General features: G+C 46.4%; 1 protein-coding gene across 1 annotated transcript; it reads left to right on the top strand.

Annotated features, from left to right (window-relative positions):
* LOC120025606 (SH3 domain-binding protein 2-like) lies at positions 1-26650 on the top strand. The gene is made up of 8 exons (XM_038970155.1): positions 1-128; positions 4991-5130; positions 7178-7280; positions 12974-13091; positions 13190-13257; positions 13484-13569; positions 22966-23043; positions 26016-26650. The coding sequence occupies exons 1-8, from the start codon at positions 1-3 to the stop codon at positions 26648-26650; spliced, it is 1356 nt and encodes a 451-aa protein (XP_038826083.1).
* Positions 26651-26778: the final 128 nt, after the last annotated feature.

Here is a 26778-nt window from a genome sequence, read left to right as displayed (position 1 = left end):
ATGAGGGTGTTGTCCAATCAGCAGCTCCACCTCGCAGAGCGGGAAGTAGCTGCTCAGGCACGTCAGCCAATGTGGAGTGTGGGCTCTGAGACGAGGCCCTCCGGAAATGAGTCGATGCGTCTGAGCAGGCAGGCAGTTCCTCAGACCACAGACAGACTGCCCCTCCAGGCTCTGTCTGTCTGGAGTATCAATCTATATATCTATACACCAGCACACTCTGGCGGTCTGTCCGTCTGTCCCTGTCTTCCGTCAGTCTCCGTGACCTGTCAGAGATAACATGGTAGCGAGAAGTGCCCTGCACCATCAATGGATGTGTCAGTAAGAAAAAATATGTTGTTTCTCCTTGCAAGCGAGCCCAGTGTGAGAATGTGTTGGGAACGGGATAGCATGTAAGTGGCGTAATTCTTTCTGACTTTCCTACCTACTTCCCTACCTGCTTTCCTACCGAATTTCTTACCTCCTTTCCTACCTACTTTCCTACCTACTCAGTTTCTGAGTATTTGGTGATGCAGTGAAAGAGAAAGATGACTGTATTATTAAGGTGCCATTGAGGTTCAGTTGATCTCAAGCTCCTGGTATTGATGATAAATACCCCTACTGGTGTGGAAGAGGATGGCTATGATTGTTTCAACTATCATCCTTTCCCAACAATGATGGGCACTGCTGGACAGCTTATTTTATTGGGAGTTATAAAGCAACGGTTATTTTGTGTGTTCAACTGTTTACATCCAACAAATGGTGTGCTAGTCATATTGAGTCCTGTTTACACGAAACATGATCACATTCTCACGGGCACTCACAGTGCTTCATTTGTGAATTGGAAGGTGCCGGAACAAAAAGTGAGTGTGAGATGGGGTTGACCTGGGGGGCATTGCATGAATATCATCACATTTGCGTAGTGGGACTTACAGAAGTTGCACACATGGGGGGAAATAAAAGTGGCCTGGGGTCCGTGAAAATAAACGCATTTCATGCAATTCTACGTCCTTTTACATGACTGGAGACATAATGACATAATCTTTTTTTAATGCTGCTGTAACGTCCTGACCAGAGTTCTTATGTGTTTTGCTTGTTTAGTGTTGGTCAGGACGTGAGCTGGGTGGGAATTCTATGTTGTGTGTCTAGTTCGTCTGTTTCTATGTTCAGCCTGATATGGTTCTCAATCAGAGACAGCTGTCAATCGTTGTCCCTGATTGAGAATCATATATAGGTGGCTTGTTTTGTGTTGGGGATTGTGGGTGGTTGTTTCCTGTCTTTGTGTTTTGTCTGCACCAGCAAGGACTGTGACGGTTAGTGTGTTTTGTCAGTTTGTATCGTGTTTTTGTTTTGTCCTATTAAATTTCATTATGTCTAATTACCACGCTGCACATTGGTCCTCTGATCCTTCTCGCCTCTCCTCGTCTGAGGAGGAGGACGAAGTAGACTGCCGTTACAGCTGCGTTCAAAACAACTGGGAACTCGGAGCTGGGAAATCCCCGACTTCCGACTTCAGTGCATTCAAGACAACTGGGAAATCGGGAAAAAACAAACTCCGACTGGGAAAATTAGCTTTGAACGGTCATCCAACTCTGAATTTTTAAAGAGTTCCGATTTGTCTTGAAAGCCCCATAATACTGCACAAATGATCGAAATGACAGACTACTTTGACACTGACAAACTGAGAATCTGAGATCAATGAAAACGACTTTGTCTTGAATCCATCAATAGTCTAGGCCTAGGTATGTGGAGATACATATTGTATGCCAGGAGCGCAACTTTCACTGGGGACAAATTCTAAAATGTGGCAGTTTTATCATTGGAATGTGATACAAAACAAGGCATAGGTGTGCTTTAGGACCATGCAGACGCCTCTGAGCATTCGGGTAGGCTGTTTGGAGTGTTTATCCGAGTGGATAAAACAAAAATATAATACTAATTATGTCCCCCCCACTTCTAAAACCAATATTGCGCCCCTGTTGTATGCTACAATATGAGGAGGAAATGATAGTCCTAAAAATGCTTTCCAGTTTCACTGACTCACCCAATGATGTGCAGCTCACTAGCTGGTGATGGCCCATGTGCTCGTGCTAAAAGCCTCTCTCGTTTGGTAACACTGTGGCTGGGACATGTACGTCAAAGGTTATGATACAGTTAAGGATACTGATCTTTTGCTCACTGTACCTGTTATGAGTAGTCATTCAGAGAATGTGTCTCACAGTAGGTGAGAGCACACTGTGAATCGTTGACATTGTACTTTTGTTTCATTTAGTTTCTCCTCTAGAACCATGGGTTATGTTGAGTAGTTTTCCTGTGGATTGTTCATGGCAGCAGTAGGAAGTAGGTTTGAATAATAACCTGGTATGTTATACCTGCCACTCCTGTTTACATTTCAGTTCCTGGCAAAAAAGGAATTCTCCATTCCTGATAAGTGTTTCTGTCTCACTACTATGCCCAGCTTACTGTTATTTTCAAAGGTGGAAATTCAACATATTTAATAAAGGTTTGTCAATGTTGAAAATTGATTACCATGATAACATAATCCCGTGGTTGAAATGTTACCCTTGATGACTTTTTGCAACTCCAATGTATTTTCCACATAGATGCCCTTTAATAAGGTTTGTTATTAACTGCAATGAGTTAGGCATTATGCAAACTAAGGGACCATTCTGCTCATGCAGTCTTCCATTGTAAATAAGAGAGTAAAGTTCCTAATTTTACCTATCTGTCCTCTTTACAACCACACATATCCAACACCACAAATAGTCAGAGCATGCAGTCAGGGTGAATCCGTCCATAGGTCCCACACCCTGTATGCCTTTTGAACAGTGGTTATTGCTTCCCAGTGGAATCTACACAAACGTCAGAAGGTGGGTGGCAGCAGGACAGATGAAGGCTGCTGTTCTTCGAGCAGACACCACAAACAGGTCAGAAATAACCAAGACACCCTGCTGCGTCCAAAACACTCCAATCTGCTTGCCTCATCAGAGTCCAATTTAGACACTAAAGAGAGGGAGCATAAACACATTTTACAGGCATTTGCAGAAATACTTCATCATTTTCTTCCCCAGCCTGATCCGCTAATCCGACTATTTTTTTGTTTAACTAGGCAAGTCAGCTAAGAACAAATTCTTATTTACAATGACAGCCTAGGAAGAGTGGGTTAACTGCCTTGTTCAGGGGCAGAAAAACAGATTTTTACCTTGTCAGCTCAGGGATTTGATCTAGCAACCTTTTGGTTACTGGCTCAACAATCTAACCACTAGGCTACCTGCTGCCTGGAGACTAAGCTACATTCCTGCATCCTTATTGAACCTCCCTGCCTGGCTGTTTCCTCTTGGAAAGTTCAACGACCTCTGATTTACTCTGGGGATACAGCTTACCCTCTCCTCGTTTCCATCCTCCTCTAACAGTCAGACCCTCTCCTCGTTTCCATCCTCCTCTAACAGTCAGACCCTCTCCTCGTTTCCATCCTCCTCTAACAGTCAGACCCTCTCCTCGTTTCCATCCTCCTCTAACAGTCAGACCCTCTCCTCGTTTCCATCCTCCTCTAACAGTCAGACCCTCTCCTCGTTTCCATCCTCCTCTAACAGTCAGACCCTCTCCTCGTTTCCATCCTCCTCTAACAGTCAGACCCTCTCCTCGTTTCCATCCTCCTCTAACAGTCAGACCCTCTCCTCGTTTCCATCCTCCTCTAACAGTCAGACCCTCTCCTCGTTTCCATCCTCCTCTAACAGTCAGACCCTCTCCTCGTTTCCATCCTCCTCTAACAGTCAGACCCTCTCCTCGTTTCCATCCTCCTCTAACAGTCAGACCCTCTCCTCGTTTCCATCCTCCTCTAACAGTCAGACCCTACTCCCCTGCACCTGTCCCTTGGATCTACATGTTAAACCCTATGCCTTCCTTTGGTGCTCGGCAGTCATTTGTAAAAATGTGTAAAATTGCCTATTTTTCTTCCCTTGTTAGTATATTTGTCTTTGTGTCTGGAGGGAGTTGTCCCTCCCAGAAGGCAGGCAGCCATCGCCAGGCCAAGGAAAGACAAGGCAGGCACACAGGGCTGCCAAGCAGGAAGCACACCACACAGGGTGCAATCAACAGCTCTGAAATGGCATGAGACACATTACAGAGGAAACGTCCAGTTTCCTGTTTGCTTGTCTGGTTTAGGGTCAAGGTTTGAGACTGCAGGTTTTCGGCTGTATTAGGGTTTTAGAGATTCAGAGGAGAGTGTGGTGTGTGTGTCTCTGAGTCTGCCTTAGTGTGTTCTCTAAGCTGCTGCTGGGGCACCCAGCTATTATGACTGGGGTTTAAGATTGGGTAGCAGACTTGTTGGCTGCGGTGTTTATTTTTTGTTTGTTTGTTTCTAAGTCTACACTCTTAGGAAAAAAAGGTGCGATCTAGAAGCAAAAAGGGTTCTTCGGCTGTGCTCATGGGAGAACCCCTTTGCTCATTTGAAGTTGCTAAAAAGGTGCTATCTAGAACCAAAAAGGGTTGTTTGGATGTGTTCACTTGAAGAACCCCTTTTGGTTTCATGTAAAGCCCTTTCCACAGAGGGTCCTTCATGGAACCTGGAACCAAAAAAGATTATCCTATGGGGACAGCCGGGGGAACCCTTTTGGAACTCTTTTTTTCTGAGAGTGTATGTAGAATTGTCATGGTGTTTCTTGTAACTTTCAAGGTGGAGAGAAAGTTATTGGGTCCGGATGTAAGATGCTTTCAAGGACTGAGGTGTTTTGAAGCTGTGATGGGAAGTTGTATTACTTCTTTTTGATTGTTGATATTTTGTTAACGTGGTCCGCATTCTCAAGTCCTTGTGCCGTTTGTTCATTGACATGCTGCTGTTTTGATGCAATCAGATTTAGAATTCACTGTCAGACTTGGGTTCAACGAGAAATGCAGCAGCTGAACGAGTATTTTAGCGTTGCATCTCAGAAATGTCAAGTTAGATACGTTCAGACCACTGCCAGCTCTGTGATGTGTAATTTGATGTGTTATTTCTCTCTCTCCCTGTCCTCAGAAACATGGCTTCAGCAGAGATCTACTGGCCTGTCCCAATGAGGGCCATCGGTGCCCAGAACCTGCTCACCATGCCAGGAGGTGTGTGCCATTCTGGGTACCTCCACAAGAAGGGAGGGAGCCAATTCAGCCATATGAAGTGTGAGTAGCCCTACAGTACATAACATTACATTACATATATAACTTTCATGGCACATTAATGTGCACTGTACCAAGGGATTCTGACAAAGGTCTGAGATGAGTTGCACTGCATACTTTCATCTCATCACAACGTTTAGTTCATCAGCCCCCGAGCAGGGTTGGAGATTCATCAAATTAGGAACAATATATGAAGTTCATTTCCAAAACGCGATATCCACCTATTTTTCACATTTGTGTTTTTTCATCAGAATTGATTGCTTATGGGTACCTTCATGTGTGTGTAAAATATTACTGTTCTCAGATGTTTTATTCATAGATTTTAGATGTGTAACGCTATATATTCATTTTTTATCTGGAATGGAATGTTCTTATCCGGTATTGTTACGGCTCTCGTTGGTGGTAGGAAGAGTGGACCAAAGCGCAGCGTGGAAAGTGTTCATGATTCTTTCATTTCAAAAAACACTCAAACAAAATAACAAACGTGAAAACTAAAGTGCACAGTTCTGTCAGGCAGACACACTAAACAGAAAACAAGATCCCACAAAACCCAAAAGGAAAATTACAACTTATATATGATCCCCAATCAGAGACAACGATAGACAGCTGCCTCTGATTGGGAACCACACTCGGCCAAAAACAAAGAAATAGAAAACATAGACTTTCCCACCCGGGTCACACCCTGACCTAACCAAACATAGAAAATAATAAGGAACTCTAAGGTCAGGGCGTGACATGTATTTGATATGTGATATGTGGTTGTCTCACCTAGCTATCTTAAGATGAATGTATTTACTGTAAGTCGCACTGGATAAGAGCATCTGCTAAATGACTAAAATGTCAAATGTAAATGTTTTACATACAGATCTCATATTACTGTATTTAATTGATTTAAAAATAAATAAATATTGATGTCACAAATGTATCATTTGTACATTTCTTGTAGTTATTTGCTATATTTGACTGTATAAATCCTAGCAGTGCTTCTTATTTATCTGAGAGGGAGGCGGATATATAGCATTTTGCAAAACAAACTTGATTATTTGTCTCTGAAAATAAATCATCAAGTGATAGATTTTAAACAAATACATGTTTTCTTTTGTTTGTTTGTTTAACCTTTATTTAACTAGGCAAGTCAGTTAAGAACAAATTCTTACTTACATTGACGGCCTACCCCGGCCAAACCCGGACGACGCTGGGCCAATTTGATGTCTCTCATTGAACGACCTCATGCCATGATTAGATATTGAAAGAACACACCAATCTCTTTCATAATTTCTTGAAACAATAAAGACTAAATTTACCAACATGTCTGAAAATGGATATATAGCATTTTAGAATGAAACTCTTTATATTTGCTAGAGGTCCTTGATGCCTGCCATCGAGGACCTCTACAGGACCTCTACACCAGGCGGTGTCAGAGGAAGGCCCTAAAAATTGTCAAAGACCCCAGCCACCCCAGTCTTAGACTGTTCTCTCTACTACCGCATGGCAAGCAGTACCGGAGTGCCAAGTCTAGGACAAAAAGGCATCTCAACAGTTTTTACCCCCAAGCCATAAGACTCGTGAACAGGTAACCAAATGGTTACCCGGACTATTTGCATTGTGTGCCCCCCCCAACCCCTCTTTTACGCTGCTGCTACTCTCTGTTCATCATATATGCATAGTCACTTTAACCATACCTACATGTACATACTCCCTCAATAAGCCTGACTAACCGGTGTCTGTATATAGCCTTGCTACTCTTATTTTCAAATGTCTTTTTACTGTTGTTTTATTTCTTTACTTACCTACACACACACACACACACACACACACACACACACACACACACACACACACACACACACACACACACACACACACACACACACACACAAACACAAACACATACCTTTTTTTCGCACTATTGGTTAGAGCCTGTAAGTAAGCATTTTACTGTAAGGTCTACACCTGTTGTATTCGGCGCACGTGACAAATAAACTTTGATTTGATACCTAGGTTATTGTATGTGTGAGACCTTTCCTTACGTTATCTTTCTTTCTTACAGGGCCTCTTCGCTATATAATCCTCCACGGGGGATGTGTGTATTATTTCAAGAGCAGTACCAGTCCTGCACCGCAAGGAGCTTTCTCTCTCAATGGCTACAACAGGTCGGTGTCCACTATTGTCATGCAGCTGTCATTTGCACATGAATTTGAATAGACTTTGGCAAGACATGTTGGCATTCTCACATAGGCCTACATATGATTATCAATGTTTGAAATACAGCTGGCATTGTCCTTTGCAATCAGTTTTTAGGCTGAGAAATCCTGATCAGACGAGAAAGTCTGCTGACAATGAAAGCATTTCTTAAGTGTTGGTGTGCCACTTTCTGCTAAATGAGATCATCTCTATAAAGGTCATGAGTTTTCGCTTACGAATACCTAACACGGGGGGTGACAAGTCACCTACATAGGTGACAAGTCAGTAATAGAGACAGCACTGTTAAACCATGTCTTTTCCATATTTGTTTGAAATTTTGAAAAGTGAAAGTGGATACTAAGGAATCCTAGCCTGTGGTGATCAATTTAGTTCCTCCTCCTACTGCTTCCCCCTGAAGGCGCATGCTGCAGTACCATAGGGGTAGCGTTAGAACTGTGTAACTGTGTAATTACACATCTGGAGTCTCTTCTCTCTACTTTAGCCTTGCATAAATAGAGCTTTAATATAGCAATTTGACTGGTCTGTGACTCATTGAAAACCTTTCCCGGTCAAAGGAATAAAGCAACCTCACAGAGAGATAACATACACAGGGAACTTTTTTGCGGCTTGTGCGGTTTGGCTGGGATGTGTTTCGGAGGACGCGCGGGTCTCGACCTTCGCCTCTCCCGAGTCCGTACGGGAGTTGCAGCGATGGGACAAGACTGTAACTACCAATTGGATACCACGAAAATGGGGAGAAAAGGGGGTAAAAAAATATATATATATACACTGCTCAAAAAAATAAAGGGAACACTTAAACAACACAATGTAACTCCAAGTCAATCACACTTCTGTGAAATCAAACTGTCCACTTAGGAAGCAACACTGATTGACAATAAATTTCACATGCTGTTGTGCAAATGGAATAGACAACAGGTGGAAATGATAGGCAATTAGCAAGACACCCCCAATAAAGGAGTGGTTCTGCAGGTGGTGACCACAGACCACTTCTCAGTTCCTATGCTTCCTGGCTGATGTTTTGGTCACTTTTGAATGCTGGCGGTGCTTTCACTCTAGTGGTAGCATGAGACGGAGTCTACAACCCACACAAGTGGCTCAGGTAGTGCAGCTCATCCAGGATGGCACATCAATGCGAGCTGTGGCAAGAAGGTTTGCTGTGTCTGTCAGCGTAGTGTCCAGAGCATGGAGGCGCTACCAGGAGACAGGCCAGTACATCAGGAGACGTGGAGGAGGCCGTAGGTGAGCAACAACCCAGCAGCAGGACCGCTACCTCCGCCTTTGTGCAAGGAGGAGCAGAAGGAGCACTATCCGCGGTGGCGGCTCAGGTAAGGGACGTAGACCCCGCTCCACCACTGGCTCACCCCACTTTGGTGGCACCTCTGGTGCGGGGACCCTCGTCGCCGACCCCGGACTGGGGACCCTCGTTGCGGGCCCCGGACTGAGCACCCTCGTTGCGGGCCCTGGACTGAGCACCCTCGTTGCGGGCCCTGGACTGGGCATCCTCGTTGCGGGCCCCGGGCTGGGCACCCTCGCTGTGGGACCCGGACTGAGCACCCTCGTTGCGGGCCCCGGACTGGGCACCCTCGTTGCGGGCCCCGGACTGGGCACCCTCGTTGCGGGCCCCGGACTGGGCACCCTCGTTGCGGGCCCCGGATTGGGGACCGTCGCTGGGGGCTCCGGACTGGAGAACGTCGCTGGAGCCTACGGACTGGGGACCCTCGTTGCGGGCCCGGACTGGGGACCGTCGCTGGAGGCTCCGAACTGGAGAACGTCGCTGGAGACTCCGGACTGGGGACCGTCGCTGGAGGCTCCGGACTGGGGACCGTCGCTGGAGGCTCCGGACTGGGGACCGTCGCTGGAGGCTCCGGACTGGGGACCGTCGCTGGAGGCTCCGGACTGGGGACCGTCGCTGGAGACTCCGGACTGGAGAACGTCGCTGGAGGCTCCGGACTGGAGAACGTCGCTGGAGGCTCCGAACTGGGGACCGTCGCTGGAGACTCCGGACTGGGGACCGTCGCTGGAGACTCCGGACTGGGGACCGTCGCTGGAGACTCCAGACTGGAGGCCGTCGCTGGAGGCTTCGCGCCATGGATCATCGCTGGAGGCTTCGCGCCATGGATCATCACTGGAGTGAGGAGACGTATGGGCAGTCTGGTACGTGGAGCTGCCACAGGGCTCACCAGGCTGGGGAGACTTACAGGAGGCCTGGTTCTGGCAGCAGGCACAGGATTCACCAGGCTGGGGAGACATACTGGAGGCTTGGTTCTTGGCGCTGGCACCGGATACACTGGGCCGTGGAGGCGCACTGGAGGTCTCGAGCGCGGAGCTGGCACAACCCATTCTGGCTGGATGCCCACTTCCACCTGGCAAATGCGGGACGCTGGCACAGAGCATACCGGCCTGTGAATGCTCACTCGAGACACTGTGCGCATCACCCCATAGCACGGTGCCTGACCAGTCACATGCTCCCCACGGTAAGCACGGGAGTTAGCTCAGGTCTATAACCTGACTCCGCCAATCTCCCCGTGTGCCCCCCCCAAAAAATGTTTTGGGGCTGCCTCTCGTGCCTGCTTCGCTGACTTGCCTCATCATATCGTCGCCGCTCTGCCTTAGCTGCCTCAAGTTCCTCCCTTGGACGGCGATACTCCCCAGCCTGCCTCCAGGGTCCCTTACCGTCCAGGATCTCCTCCCATGTCCAGGAGTCCCTTTCACCACGCTGCTTGGTCCTTTGGTGGTGGGAAGTTCTGTGGTGGGAAGTTCTGTCACGGCCGTCATAAGAAGTGCACCAAAGTGCAGCGTGGTGAGCGTACATATTCCTTTTATTAGAAATGACGCCGACAAAAACAATAAACAATACAAAACAACCGTGAAGCTTAAGGGCTATGTGCCACAAACAAAGTTAACTTCACACACTGAAAGGAGGGAAAAGGGCTACCTAAGTATGGTTCCCAATCAGAGACAACGATAGACAGCTGTACCTGATTGAGAACCATGCCCGGCCAAAACATAGAAATACAAAATCATAGAAAACAGAAACATAGAATGCCCACCCCAAATCACACCCTGACCAAACCAAATAAAGACATAAAAAGGCTCTCTAAGGTCAGGGCGTGACATATATACAGTTGAAGTCGGTAGTTTACATACACTTATGTTGGAGTCATTAAAACTTGTTTTTCAACCACTCCACAAATTTCTTGTTAACAAACTATAGTGTTGGCAAGTCGGTTAGGACATCTACTTTGTGCATGACACAAGTCATTTTTCCAACAATTGTTTACAGACAGATTAATTCACTTGTAATTCACTGTATCACAATTCCAGTGGGTCAGAAGTTTACATACACTAAGTTGACTGTGCCTTTAAACAGCTTGTAAAATTCCAGAAAATGATGTCATGGCTTTAGAAGCTTCTGATAGGCAAATTGACATAATTTGAGTCAATTGGAGGTGTACCTGTGGATGCATTTCAAGGCCTGCCTTCAAACTCAGTGCATCTTTGCTTGACATCATGGGAAAATCAAAAGAAATCAGCCAAGACCTCAGAATAAACATTGTAGACCTCCATGAGTCTGGTTGATCCTTGGGAGCAATTTCCAAATGCCTGAAGGCACCACATTCATCTGTACAAACAATACTACGCAAGTATAAACACTATGGGACCACGCAGCCGTCATACCGCCCAGGAAGGAGACGCGTTCTGTCTACTAGAGATGAATGTACTTTGGTGCGAAAAGTGCAAATCAATCCCAGAACAACAGCAAAGGACCTTGTGAAGATGCTGGAGGAAACAGGTACAAAAGTATCTATATCCACAGTAAAACGAGTGCTATATCAACATTACCTGAAAGGCCGCTCAGCAAGGAAGAAGCCACTGCTCCAAAACCGCCATAAAAAAAGCCAGACTACGGTTTGCAACTGCACGTGGGGGACAAAAATCATACTTTTTGGAGAAATATCCTCTGGTCTGATGAAATAAAAATAGAACTATTTGGCCATAATGACCATTGTTATGTTTGGAGGAAAAAGGGGGAAGCTTGCAAGCTGAAGAACACCATCCCAACCGTGAAGCACGGGGGTGGCAGCGTCATGTTGTGGGGGTGCTTTGCTGCAGGAGGGACTGGTGCACTTCACAAAATAGATGGCATCATGAGGGAGGAACATTATGTGGATATATTGAAGCAACATCTCAAGACATCAGTCAGGAAGTTAAAGCTTGGTCGCAAATGGGTCTTCCAAATGGACAGTGACCCCAAGCATACTTCCAAAGTTGTGGCAAAATGGCTTAAGGACAACAAAGTCAAGGTATTGGAGTGGCCATGACAAAGCCCTGACCTCAATTCTATAGAACATTTGTGGGCAGAACTGAAAAACTGTGTGCGAGCAAGGAGGCCTACAAATCTGACTCAGTTACACCAGCTCTGTCAGGAGGAATGGCCCAAAATTCACCAAACTTATTGTGGGAAGCTTGTGGAAGGCTACCCGAAATATTTGATCCAAGTTAAACAATTTAAAGGCAATGCTACCAAATACTAATTGAGTGTATGTAAACTACTGACACAGTGGGAATGTGATGAAGGACAAAAAAGCTGACATTTCACATTCTTAATGTAAAGTGGTGATCCTAACTGACCTAAGACAGGGAATTTGGATTTGGATTTAATGTCAGGAATTGTGAAACACTGAGTTTAAATGTATTTGTCTAAGGTGTATGTCAACTTCCGACTTCAACTAAAAATACATATAAACATATTACCTGAACATGCAACATTGTAAAAAAGGCCTGCCCTCTTAACTTGACTGGCCTTCAGACCTGTCAGTCACCTATCACAATTTCAACCATTCAGGGAGCTTGGGGAGTTTTCCAGGGATCCGCCCCGCGCACCTCATGTCAGAGCAGGATCACCTGCCGTCTCGAGGAGATGCAAATTGTGTATTGACGGACTCTCCCATTCCGGTTTTCTATCTTGAAGTGTTGTGCAGCCATCGAACATAACCACAATCATATAAACATCTTCATATGGAAGCAGATGTGTCCGCACGTGTGTTTGTGTCTGTGGTGACAAAGTGTATAGATATGGGCCTTAACATCCAGTTCTGACAGGACAACACTATAGTGGGCAGAGCGTAATGAATCAGCAGAAGTTACTAGCGGGTGAGGGCATATCCAGCCAATCGCTCAGACGAGCTCCAGCTAGCCATTTGTACAAACAGAAATAACTCAGTAATAACGTTACAGGGAATAGCAATAGCAACTACTACCAACAGTAGTAGTAGTAAACACCCACAAATCTCAGCCATAACAACAATAACCATGACTCTGCCCTCCGCAAGGGGGAATTCTCTACAGCTGAGCAGCCTGGTACACTGAAACATGGCCAGACCAGCAGGCCCATACAGCTCCAACAGCACACAATATCACATAGACGGCATGAAATGTTTGTCACAGCAATAATGTGACAGTAATAGTAATAAATGAGTTAACCACTGATATGGTTGAACCTACGAAATGTGAAATCGGATTGGTCAGAGTGAGGAGGCTTACCGCACTGTGTTTTCCTATGTCTGTGTATCTATTATAATGTATGTGCATGTGGTCTTCTCCACCGTGTGGTTTCAGTTTCTATTTCTCTCGTTGGCAGGGTGATGAGGGCAGCAGAAGAGACCACCTCCAGTAACGTGTTTCCCTTCAAACTCGTCCACTTCAGTAAGAAGCACCGGACCTATTGCTTCTCAGCAGCCAATGAGGAAGAGAGAAGGGTGAGAGGCGATATGTACAGAACCTCTCACATCCCTAGTAACATTACAGCAATACATAGATCATGTAATCCCGATTTTTTGTTGTTGTCTACTAACAGAAATGGATGCGAAACCTGCGAAAAGAAATTGATCACCATAATGACAGAAGGGATTCACATTTTACAAAGTAAGTCAACACATCCCTTCACACAAACATATCATCTGCGGTCACTTGCTCTTTCTGATAAATGGTAGACAGTTTGGCTCCGATTAACTTTCTGAGCATGCAGGTTTGATCTCGTAGGATATCTCTTGCTGTGTTACAGAAAGTATGAATGGGAGTCAGTGAATGCATGATCAGTGAATCAATTCAATAGAAGGTGATTGATGTGGTCCTCTCTTTGTCGACATAGTGACTCTGAAAGTGATGCGGACAGCTTCTATGGATCGATAGAGTGCCCCATGGACATAACCTATGCCCATGATGACCCAGGAGACAGTAAGTGACAGGACTCACAACATTGTTTCCAGGGGCGAAAATCTGATATCAACCTTGGAGGGGACAATTACATTACATTTTCTCAAGAGCAATTCCTGAGGGGGACACCAAAAGTAGTGCTGTAACACATAGCCTACGTTGTAATATGTTAAATGTATATTGAGGAACCATAATTCCTACAACTGGATAATTGATAGGTACAGTAGTTAACTGAAGGGTTTTCCCAACTTGTTCAAATGTTTAAATCATTATAATTCTACTACTAATAATAGTTATAGCAGTGCTCCTTACCAGTCCAGTATGTATGCAGGTATTTGTACTTACAACCAGCAATATCAAGAAAGGCCAGTAGGTGGCAATGGTACTGTACACTGTATGGGTGTAGTTTTCATAAATACAATGAACATGGTGTGATCACATCTAAAAGAATCTCCATTGAGAACCATCACAAAGTTGGTCTCCGTATTGAATTGACCTTTTAATTTGACTTTTTCTGATACATTTATATAGTCATTAAATATGTGCCACTGGCCTGAATCTACTACAATATCTTTACAAGAACAAAAAGCCTAAAATAAGTACAGTTCTAAAAGAAAAATAACTTACTTCAATGAAAAACCCAAATAAATCAAACAAAATATCCTTCAGTCAGTGTCTCAACTCTTCAAACAACAGCTATGGACAAGTATGTCGCACAAAGTACGCAATTTTAAATAAAATAACATGAAATAAATAATTTGTAAGTGTACTGAAAACTACTAAACAAAAGAACAAATATCAATTACACCAGGGGTTCTCAAACAGGGGTCCATGGACTAATTGCAAGGGGTCCGTGAAATAAAAAATTGTAATGAATGTAGTCAGTACCACAAGGTTTCCAGTAAGTTTACATATAATATAGAGGGGAGGTCCCTGAGGACCGCTCAAAACCTTGCCTCAAAATATGCAGGGGTTCCAGTACCCAAAAAAGGTTGAGAACCACTGCTATACACACTACTGAGCAAAAGAACCAAACATATGTTTGTGGGTTTCAATGGATCCAACAAATTGCTGGCAGATATTTTCCCTCTTGAGACTGTCCAGCCTGTCAGTCTCTCTTGGCCCATGCTAGCCCGTAGCCAAGTCATTAACCTGCGGAGTGCACTGAAACTCCTCTCAGCCTCACATGAAGACATTGGCACCACAAACAAAATTCTGATCAGCACCTCAACTTGGTCAAACAACCTGGAAGCCTCCTGAGGACCTCTGCTGCCTCTCCACTGCTGCTAGAGGGGTATTTGTTGTGAAAGAGAGGGATCTGTTCTGAAAGAGAATCTATGTTCAGTTCTGGGTACTGATCTAGAGACTCATCCAACTCCCTCGTGAGAAGCGCTCTTTCCAACTTTTGCAGGACGTTTAGACTGTCCTGGTCAAAACGGTCGCCAAACTGAACCTCCACACCATCCAACACTTTAAAAATTTCTGCCCTATAGTGATCCACTGCTTTGCCAGCAAATCGTCTTGAGTGCGTCTCAATGGATTCAATAGAGTCAATCAATGTTGTTGCTTTCTCATACAGTGCAAGGTAGCTTCCATCATTTCTCGTGCCCCTAAGACACAGGTGTCAAACTCATTCCACGGGGGGCCGAGTGTCTGCGGGTTTTCGCTCCTCCCTTGTACTTGATTGATGAATTAACATCACTAATTAGTTAGGAACTCCCCACACCTGGTTGTCTAGGGCTTTATTGAAAGGAAAAACCAAAAACCTGCAGACACTAGGCCCTCCGTGGAATGAGTTTGACACCCCTGCCCTAAGAGATGACCGCACACACTCGACTGCAGCCTGCATACCAGAGACAGTCTGAGTTTTCTTCTGCAGTGAAATGTTTAGACATTCAAGCTCTCCAAGAACAGCAGAGGCAAGTGTGAGGCCCAACACAGTCTTGCCTTTGCTGAAGTGCTCGAATAAGCCACTGGCAGTTGAAGCTGTCTTGGATGCAGATTTTGCCATCTCCTCTAGGCTGCTTAGTACCCTCTCATACTGTCCTAGCACAGCTCTAATAGCAGTATTCCGCACAGTCCACCTTGTTGGACATAGGGGTTTCAGGGTGGTCAGATTTGTATCTTTGGACGTGGCAATTGATTCAAACATGCTCTTAAACTTTCCTGACTGGCCATAGAGGACACCTAACTGATGGACCCAGGAAAGGGAATCCCGGATCAGTGGGGGGCTGAGCAGCCAGCCTGTGTAATCAGATTTACACAGTGTGCTCCACAATGGACATAGAGGGCTAATGGCTGCTGCCTCCTCACAATTGCCTGTGCACCTGTGTATTTTCCTGCCATGTTTGAGGCACCATCGTAACTCTGCCCACGTAAGCCAGACATGGGCAAATTGAGCCTCAACAACACATCAGTTGCCACCTTCGCAATGCCCTCGCCTGTTGTCTCCGACACCCTGTATAGCCCAATAAACTCCTCGTGAGGGACAAGGTCATGGTCAACATAACGCAGACAGACATTCTCCTGTTCAGCACCAGAGACATCTTGAGTACCATCAACAATTAATGAAAATTGTACAATCGGAAGAGACCTAATCTCAGCTGCAATGCCTCGAATGACTGTATTGGCCATGATGTTCAGAATTTCATTCTGTGCTTTGGGGCCTGTGTACATTGTGGTATGCTCTGTTAACCACTTCAGTAAAATGGGATCATCCTCTTCTGCCCTAAGTTTCAAAAGCTGGTATAAATTCCCACTGTCATCCGTGTGGCCTCTAAAGGTTTGTCCCTGTCTTGCTACATGCCGCACCGAACTAACAATTTTCATCAAGCAATGCCTTGCATCCTCCTGCTGTTTACCCCACGCGCTGGATAACTGGACACTGATTGGATTTAGCTGGTGTGCTGTTACAATTACAAAGTGGCGGTGGGTTTGGCAGTTTTGATGTGCTGTGAGTTTTTCAATGGCTTTTCTCCAGTTCCTAAATCCTGCACTAATGAAGGCAGCATCTGCTCTTTGGCCAAAAGATGGCTGGCTTGAAAACCCTTGGCTGTGAAAACACAACACTCCTTTTATTGATGGATTATAATGTAGCCAGAGGAAATCGCGAAACCATCTCTCTTGAAACGTCAACACTCTGTTGGCAAGAGTTTGCGGTTCTATAAATTGTGGGTGTGGCTGATATGGTTTTGTGCCATCACTGAGGTAACTGGACAATGCTGTGCCACTGTCCCCTATACTGGTGCTGCTGGCAACAAGGGTGACACCTGGTCCTGCCGTGGCTGTGACACTGTCCTCTGAAGTCTCTCTCTTTGGCTCTTTCCCTTTCACCACCCTCACTGACTCACAGACAAGAAATAAGGTGTTTGCCGTACTCCTAACTACCGGTACCCAAAACGACACAATTAATCACAACAGCAATACCATTGCCGTAAACAAATCTTAGTTTAGTCACCAGTTTGAGTTGAGAGTGGGGGTATCCATGGCATTTTCCAATTATGTCCCTATTTTACAAGTTAAAAAAATGGAGAACCTTTCATAATGTTGCCAAACAAAGACTCAACAAACTAACCTGAGACTCCCTGTCTCTGCCAATCTGTCCCTGCATATCTGTCCCCAGCTCTGCTGTCTGTGTGCCATCTGTTGCCTGCTCTGCCTAATGACATCATTGTGAAACATTTCCATTAGCATTTCACTTCTTTCTTATTAACATTTTATCAACTAGTCTTTGAGATATTAGGCTACTAGAGTTCTTACTTTGCGTTTTGGTGTACTGAAAATACTCTGATGTCCGTCTTTTTACTTTTTTCTGCCATTTTTCTACCTGGCTGGCTGGCTGGCCTAGCTGCACACACACACATTTACACAACATATGCTGCAACCTTTAGTAATTTTAATATAGTTTGTTTCATATTGGCTGGCTTCCAACAATAGCTGAATTTGTAAAGCTAGCGAGCACCAATTCCGTTTCTGTGGTGTTTGCTATAATCTTTGCTACCTGGTTAAATAAAGGTGAAATAAAATAAAATAAAGTTCACTAGCGACAATTTAGCTTTTGCAACGAGACCATTATATACACTGCTCAAAAAAATAAAGGGAACACTAAAATAACACATCCTAGATCTGAATGAATGAAATATTCTGTAACGGTCGTCTTGTGGTGAATGAGCGGACCAAGGCGCAGCGGGTGATGAAGACATAATGAATATTTATTAACAGAACAACGAAACACGAAAACTCTTAAACAAACTACAAAACAAATAAACGACGTAGACTGACCTAAAACATGAGAACTTACAAATACACGAAGAACGCACGAACAGGTACAGACTACAAACAAACGCTACAGTCCCGTGTGGTACGAACATACATACAGACACGGAAGACAATCACCCAACCAACAAACAGTGTGAAACAGCCTACCTATATATGATTCTCAATCAGAGGAAATGAATAACACCTGTCCCTGATTGAGAACCATATAAGGCTAACAGACAATGAACCTAAACAAAAAAACACATAACATAGAATGCCCACCCCAACTCACGCCCTGACCAACTAAACACATACAAAAACAAGAGAAAACAGGTCAGGAACGTGACATAACCCCCCCCTCAAGGTGCGAACTCCGGGCGCACCACCAAAAGTCTAGGGGAGGGTCTGGGTGGGCATCTGTCCACGGTGGCGGCTCAGGCTCTGGGCGTGGTCCCCATCCCACCATAGTCAATCCCCGCTTTTGTAGCCTCCTCCCAATGACCACCCTCCAAATTAACCCCACTGGATTAAGGGGCAGCACCGGACTAAGGGGCAGCACCGGAATGAGGGGAAGCTCTGGACTGAGGGACGGTAGCTCCGGACTGAGGGACGGCAGCTCCGGACTGAGGGACGGCAGCTCCGGACTGAGGGACGGCAGCTCCGGACTGAGGGACGGCAGCTCCGGGCTGACTGACGGCTCTGGCTGCTCATGGCTGGCTGACGGCTCTGGCTGCTCATGGCTGGCTGACGGCTCTGGCTGCTCATGGCTGGCTGACGGCTCTGGCTGCTCATGGCTGGCTGACGGCTCTGGCTGCTCATGGCTGGCTGACGGCTCTGGCTGCTCATGGCTGGCTGACGGCTCTGGCTGCTCATGGCTGGCGGAAGGCTCTGGCTGCTCCTGTCTGGCGGAAGGCTCTGGCTGCTCCTGTCTGGCGGAAGGCTCTGGCTGCTCCTGTCTGGCGGAAGGCTCTGGCTGCTCCTGTCTGGCGGAAGGCTCTGGCTGCTCCTGTCTGGCGGAAGGCTCTGGCTGCTCCTGTCTGGCGGAAGGCTCTGGCTGCTCCTGTCTGGCGGAAGGCTCTGGCTGCTCCTGTCTGGCGGAAGGCTCTGGCTGCTCCTGTCTGGCGGAAGGCTCTAGCGGCTCCTGTCTGGCGGACGGCTCTAGCGGCTCCTGTCTGGCGGACGGCTCTAGCGGCTCCTGTCTGGTGGACGGCTCTGAAGGCTCATGACAGACGGGCGGCTTTGAAGGCTCATGACAGACGGGCGGCTTTGAAGGCTCGGGACAGACGGGCAGCTTTGACGGCTCGGGACAGACGGGCGGCTCGGGACAGACGGGCAGCTCTGACGGCTCGGGACAGACGGGCAGCTCTGACAGCTCGGGACAGACGGGCAGCTCTGACGGCTCGGGACAGACGGGCAGCTCTGACGGCTCGGGACAGACGGGCAGCTCTGACGGCTCGGGACAGACGGGCAGCTCTGACGGCTCGGGACAGACGGGCAGCTCTGACGGCTCGGGACAGACGGGCAGCTCTGACGGCTCGGGACAGACGAGCAGCTCTGACGGCTCGGGACAGACGGGCAGCTCTGACGGTGCTTGGCAGACGGGCAGCTCTGACCGGCTGAGGCGCACTGTAGGCCTGGTGCGTGGTGCCGGAACTGGAGGTACCGGGCTAAGGACACGCACCTTCAGGCTAGTGCGGGGAGCAGCAACAGGACGCACAGGACTCTGGAGACGCACAGGAGGCTTGGTGCGTGGTGTAGGCACTGGTGGTAATGGGCTGGAGACACGCACCACAGGGCTAGTGCGTGGAGGAGGAACAGGGCTTTGGAGACGCACAGGAAGCCTGATGCGTGGTGTAGGCACTGGTGGTACTGGGCTGGGGCGGGGAGATGGCGCCGGAAATACCGGACCGTGCAGGTGTACTGGCTCCCTTGAGCACTGAGCCTGCCCAACCTTACCTGGTTGTATGCTCCCCATCGCCCGACCAGTGCGGGGAGGTGGAATAACCCGCACCGGGCTATGTAGGCGAACCGGGGACACCCTGCGTAAGGCTGGTGCCATGTAAGCCGGCCCGAGGAGACGCACTGGAGACCAGACGCGTTGAGCCGGCTTCATGGCACCTGGCTCAATACTCAATCTAGCCCGGCCGATACGAGGAGCTGGTATGTACCGCACCGGGCTATGCACAAGTACAGGAGACACCATGCGCTCTACTGCGTAACACGGTGTCTGCCCGTACTCTCGCTCTCCACGGTAAGTACAGGGAGTAGGCGCAGGTCTCCTACCTGACTTCGCCACACTCCCTTTTAGCCCCCCCCAAGAAATTTTTGGGCTTGATTAACAGGCTTCCAGCCTCGCCTCCGTGCTGCCTCCTCATACCACCGCCTCTCGGCTTTAGCTGCCTCCAGCACTTCACGAGGGCGGCGATATTCTCCAGGTTGAGCCCAAGGTCCCTTACCATCCAGTATTTCCTCCCATGTCCAGAAATCCTGTGTAGGTGGGTCCTGTTGCTGTTTCACACGCTGCTTGGTCCTTTTGGGTTGGGTGATTCTGTAACGGCTATCGTCATATTCCTCCTCCTCCTCGGACGAGGAGGAGCATGGATCGGACCAAGACGCAGCGTAGGTTGAATCCATAAAGAATATTTATTAACAGAACGACGAAACACGAAAACTCTTAAACAAACTACAAAACAAATAAACGACGTAGACTGACCTAAAACATGAGAACTTACAAATACACAAAGAACGCACGAACAGGTACAGACTACAAACAAACGCTACAGTCCCGTGTGGTACGAACATACATACAGACACGGAAGACAATCACCCAACCAACAAACAGTGTGAAACAGCCTACCTATATATGATTCTCAATCAGAGGAAATGAATAACACCTGTCCCTGATTGAGAACCATATAAGGCTAACAGACAATGAACCTAAACAAAAAAACACATAACATAGAATGCCCACCCCAACTCACGCCCTGACCAACTAAACACATACAAAAACAAGAGAAAACAGGTCAGGAACGTGACATATTCTTATTAAATACTTTTTTCTTTACATAGTTGAATGTGCTGACAACAAAATCACACAAAAATTATCAATGGAAATCAAATTTATCAACCCATGGAGGTCTGGATTTGGAGTCACACTCAAAATTAAAGTGGAAAACCACACTACAGGCTGATCCAACTTTGATGTAATGTCCTTAAAACAAGTCAAAATGAGGCTCAGTAGTGTGTGTGGCCTCCACGTGCCTGTATGACCTCCCTACAACGCCTGGGCATGCTCCTGATGAGGTGGCGATCCGCCAACTCCTGGACAGTCTGTGGTGCAACGTGGCGTTGGTGGATGGAGCGAGACATGATGTCCCAGATGTGCTCAATTGGATTCAGGTCTGGGGAACGGGCGGGCCAGTCCATAGCATCAATGCCTTCCTCTTGCAGGAACTGCTGACACACTCCAGCCACATGAGGTCTAGCATTGTCTTGCATTAGAAGGAACCCAGGGCCAACCGCACCAGCATATGGTCTCACAAGGGGTCTGAGGATCTCATCTCGGTACCTAATGGCAGTCAGGCTACCTCTGGCGAGCACAGCCCCAAAGAAATGCCACCCCACACCATGACTGACCCACCGCCAAACCGGTCATGCTGGAGGATGTTGCAGGCAGCAGAACGTTCTCCACGGCGTCTCCAGACTCTGTCACGTCTGTCACATGTGCTCATGTGCTCAGTGTGAACCTGCTTTCATCTGTGAAGAGCACAGGGCGCCAGTGGCGAATTTGCCAATCTTGGTGTTCTCTGGCAAATGCCAAACGTCCTGCACGGTGTTGGGCTGTAAGCACAACCCCCACCTGTGGACGTCGGGCCCTCATTACCACCCTCATGGAGTCTGTTTCTGACCGTTTGAGCAGACACATGCACATTTGTGGCCTGCTGGAGGTCATTTTGCAGGGCTCTGGCAGTGCTCCACCTGCTCCTACTTGCACAAAGGCGGAGGTAGCGGTCCTGCTGCTGGGTTGTTGCCCTCCTACGGCCTCCTCCACGTCTCCTGATGTACTGGCCTGTCTCCTGGTAGCGCCTCTATGCTCTGGACACTACGCTGACAGACACAGCAAACCTTCTTGCCACAGCTCGCATTGATGTGCCATCCTGGATGAGCTGCACTACCTGAGCAACTTGTGTGGGTTGTAGACTCCGTCTCATGCTACCACTAGAGTGAAAGCACCGCCAGCATTCAAAAGTGACCAAAACATCAGCCAGGAAGCATAGGAACTGAGAAGTGGTCTGTGGTCACCACCTGCAGAACAACTCCTTTATTGGGGGTGTCTTGCTAATTGCCTATAATTTCCACCTTTTGTCTATTCCATTTGCACAACAGCATGTGAAATTTATTGTCAATCAGTGTTGCTTCCTAAGTGGATAGTTTGATTTCACAGAAGTGTGATTGACTTGGAGTTACATTGTGTTGTTTAAGTGTTCCCTTTATTTTTTTGAGCAGTGTATATTTAAGACAATGGTATAAGAGAGTGTAGTTCTGTTCAGTTTGGACTTCAGTTTATCGCTAACCTTATCACAGGGACTTTGAAGCACTACAGCTGCATGCTAATCTTGGAATAAACTGACGACAGCAAAGATTCCATATTTGACGACGCCACATAAATGGAATAGGTGCTAGCTAGCTTGATAGTTAATGTTTGCTTTAGTTTGCGCGCTAGCTCTGCAAATTCAGCTAGTGTGTGAACCCTGCCAACATAAAAATAAATAAATAACATTGCTATGGACCTGCTATGGATTGACTGGATTAACCTCACATCAGTTACGTACATGTGCCTTTCGGACAGTAGATACGAACCCTCTATTACCTTGCCAGCTAAAGAACTGGCAGTGGATCAAATCATTGTGAGGCAAAGGGCGGGGGAGGTCGCAATCTTTTGAAACTTAAAAACGCGCTATTAAGTGTCTATAATCAGCACAAGTGCTTTCATTGCGTATTATTAATATTATTGAAATTACATAGTTATGTTTACAGTGATATATTGGGGGGGACAAATCATATTTTTCCCAAGATGGGGAAATCCCGTCCCCCCTGGGATTTCTGCCTATGATTGTTTCATACAATTAACTCTGTAGACTAACACATTTTCTTGCCTAGATTACATGTTAGAGGATGAAGAAGACGATGAGGATGAAGATGACTATGAAAAACCAGATAGCCCACCAACTTATACAGGTACTAAATAATAAATATCTTTGAGTTTGGTGCTGAAAGGTACTATAACTGTGATAGACAGCCCTTGATGAGACTGGCATGTCATCACAATCCATTTGAGACCGTACATACACTACTGATCAAAAGTTTTCGAACACCTACTCATTCAAGGGTTTTTCTTTATTTTTACTATTTTCTGCATTGTAGAATAATAGTGAAGACATCAAGTCTATGAAGTAACACATGGAATCATGTAGTAACCCAAAAAGTGTTAAACAAATCTAAATATATTTTATATTTGAGTTTCCTCAAATAGCCACACTTTGCCTTGATGACAGCTTTGCACACTCTTGGCATTCTCTCAACCAGCTTCAACTAGAATGTTTTTCCAACAGTCTTGAAGGAGTTCCCACATATGATGAGCACTTGTTGGCTGCTTTTCCTTAACTATGCAGTCTGACTCATCCCAACCATCTCAATTTGGTTGAGGTCAGGGGAATGTGGAAGCCAAGTCATCTGATGCAGCACTCCATCACTCTCCTTCTTGGTAAAATAGCCCTTACACAGCCTGGAGGTGTGTTGGGTCATTGTCCTGTTGAAAAACAAATGATAGTCTCACTAAGCCCAAACCAGATGGGGTGGCGTATCGCTGCAGAATGCTGTGGTAGCCATGCTGGTTAAGTGTGCCTTGAATTCTAAATAAACCACAGACAGTGTCACCAGAAAAGCACCTCCACACCATAATACCTCCTCCTCCATGCTTTACGGTGGGAAATACACATGCAGAGATCATCTGTTCACCCACACCATGTCTCACAAAGACACGGCGGTTGGAACCCAAAATATCCAATTTGGACTCCAGACCAAAGGACAAATTTCCACAGATCTAATGTCCATTGCTCATGTTTCTTGGCCCAAGCAAGTCTCTTCTTCTTATTGGTGTCCTTCAGAAGTGGTTTCTTTGCAGCAAATCGAATATGAAGGCCTGATTCACACAGTCTCTAAACAGTTGATGTTGAGATGTGTCTGTTACTTGAACTCTGTGAAGCATTTATTTGGGCTGCAATTTCTGAGGCTGGTAACTCTAATGAACCTATCCTCTGCAGCAGAGGTAACTTTGGGTCTTCCATTCCTGTGGCGGTCCTCAAGAGAGCCAGTTTCATCATAGCGCTTGATGGTTTTTGCGACTGCACTTGAAGAAACGTTCAAAGTTCTTGACATTTTCCAGATTGACTGACCTTCATGTATTAAAGTAATGATGGACTGTAATTTCTCTTTGCTTATTTGAGCTGTTCTTGCCATAATATGGACTTTTACCAAATAGGGCTATCAAATAGGGCTATCCAAATAGGGCTATCATTTGCATATCAAGCAGATTAGTGTGTATGTATACAGTGCATCCGGAAAGTATTCAGACTCCATGACTTTTTGCACATTTTGTTACGTTACAGCCTTATTCTAAAATGTATTAAATAGTTTTCCCCCCCTCATCGATCTACACAATAAACCCCATAATGACACAGTAAAAACTGTTTTTTATAAAACAAAACAGCAAATTTATAAAAAAGAAAACATTTAAATATGACATTTACATAAGTATTCTGAACCTTTACTCAGTACTTTGTTGAAGCACCTTTGGCAGCGATTACAGCCTCGAGTCCTCTTGGGTATGACGCTACAAGCTTGGCACACCTGTATTTGGGGAGTTTCTCCTATTCTCCTCAACAGATCCTCTCGAGCTCTGTCAGGGACACTCAAGGACATTCCGAGATTTGTCCTGAAGCCTGTCCTGCGTTTTCTTGGCTGTTTGCTTAGGGTCGTTATCCTGTTGGAAGGTGAACCTTCACCCCAGTCTAAGGTCCTGAGCGCTCTGGAGCAGGTTTTCATCAAGGATCTCTGTACTTTGCTCTGTTCATCTTTCCCTCGATCCTGACCAGTCTCCCAGTCCCTGCCGCTTTCCTCCAGATTTGACGCTTGGCATTCAGGCCAAAGAGTTCAATCTTGGTTTCATCGGACCAGAGAATCTTGTTTCCCATGGTCTGGCAGTTTTTAGGTGACTTTTGACAAACTCCAAGCGGGCTGTCACGTGCATTTTATTGAGGAGTGGCTTCCGTCTGGCCACTCTACCATAAAGGCCTGATTGGTGGAGTGCTGCATAGATGGTTGTCCTTCTGGGAGGTTCTCCCATCTCCAAAGAGGAACTCTGGAGCTCTGTCAGAGTGACCATCGAGTTCTTGGTCACCTCCCTGACCAAGGCCCTTCTCCCCTGATTGCTCAGTTTGGCCGGGTGGACAGCTCTAGGAAGAGACTTGGTGGTTCCAAACTTCTTCCATTGAAGAATGATTGAGGCCACTGTGTTCTTGGGGACCTTCAATGCTGCAAACATTTTTTGGTACCCTTCCCCAGATTTGTACCTCCACACAATCCTGTCTCAGAGCTCTATGGACAATTCCTTTGACCTCATGGCTTGGTTGTTGCTCTAACATGCACTGTCAACTGTGGGACCTTATATAGACAGATGTGTGCCTTTCCAAATCATGTCCAATCAAGTGAATTTACCACAGGTGGACTCCAGTCAAGTTGTAGAAACATCTCAAGGATGATCGATGGAAACAGGATGCACCTGAATTCAATTTCGAGTCTCATAGCAAAGGGTTTGTATACTTATGTAAATCATTTTATTTTTAATACATTTGCAAACATTTCGAAAAACCTGTTTTCACTTTGTCTTTATGGGGTATTGTGTGTAGATTGATGAGAATTTGTATTTATTTAATCCATTTTAGAAGAAGGCTGTAACTAAACAAAAAGTGGAAAAAGTCAAGGGGTCTGAATACTTTCCGAATGCACTGTATCTATAGCTAAACGATAACTACCACTGAAAAAACATTGTCTCTCAACTCTCAACAAATTTGTCAGCAATTTAGGAAGTACATGTTTCCTACTGTTTCTAGTACCTATCACTGAATATCTTATTTTTTTTACTATTGAAGGAAGACTAACTGTCCCACCACCATCATACCATCCTCCTCCACTCCCATGCCAGTTTAGACAAGAATCAATGTCAGGATTCTGCAATGGTCTCCCCCAACCTGCCCGTGCCCCTGTCCCCAACAGGACCCTCTCCAGCCCCCTTCCAAAGAAAATGTCCCCGCTCTTACCTCGACTCAAGCTGGGTGAGGTCGGCCACAACCACCATGGACACAAGGACATCCCAAATAAGGACAGCCCAGAGAGAAGTGTGAGGGGCCCTAAGACCCCTCTTCCCACTCCCATTGCCAGCCTACAGAAGCAGATGACGTCCATCTCCACCCTACCTGGGGGGGACCACAGAGACAATAAGCCCCATGTTCCAGTGACCCTCAAGTCTCCCGCCACCCTGCCCATCTGCATCAACCTGGAAAGGCAAATGGGGCTGAATCCTAGTCCACCGGGTTGCCATGGCAACACAACCAGTCACATCCCAAGTGTGCCAAACTACTGCCACAGCACTAGGCCAACACCAGATCTCCCACCACAGGCCTCGCCAGCACTGAACCACAAGCCTGGACCGTACAAGCCACCCCTCCTAGCGAAATCTCCATGTCCGGCAACCATGCCTAAACGACCAAGAGGGTCAGCACAGTAAGTGTCTGCAAAGGCTTGACTTTTTGCTCTGAAAACTACAGTTTGATTTCAAGGTTGTTATATTGTAATCATGCAAAAATATATAGCACCATTTAAGATGAAGGTTAAAACACCGACTTCTTCTCAGAA

This window comes from Salvelinus namaycush, chromosome 31 (genome assembly GCF_016432855.1).
Source record: "Salvelinus namaycush isolate Seneca chromosome 31, SaNama_1.0, whole genome shotgun sequence".
NCBI lineage: Eukaryota > Metazoa > Chordata > Actinopteri > Salmoniformes > Salmonidae > Salvelinus > Salvelinus namaycush.
The sequence above is the reverse complement of the archived record's forward strand: the minus strand, read 5'-3'. Positions and strand labels throughout refer to the sequence as shown.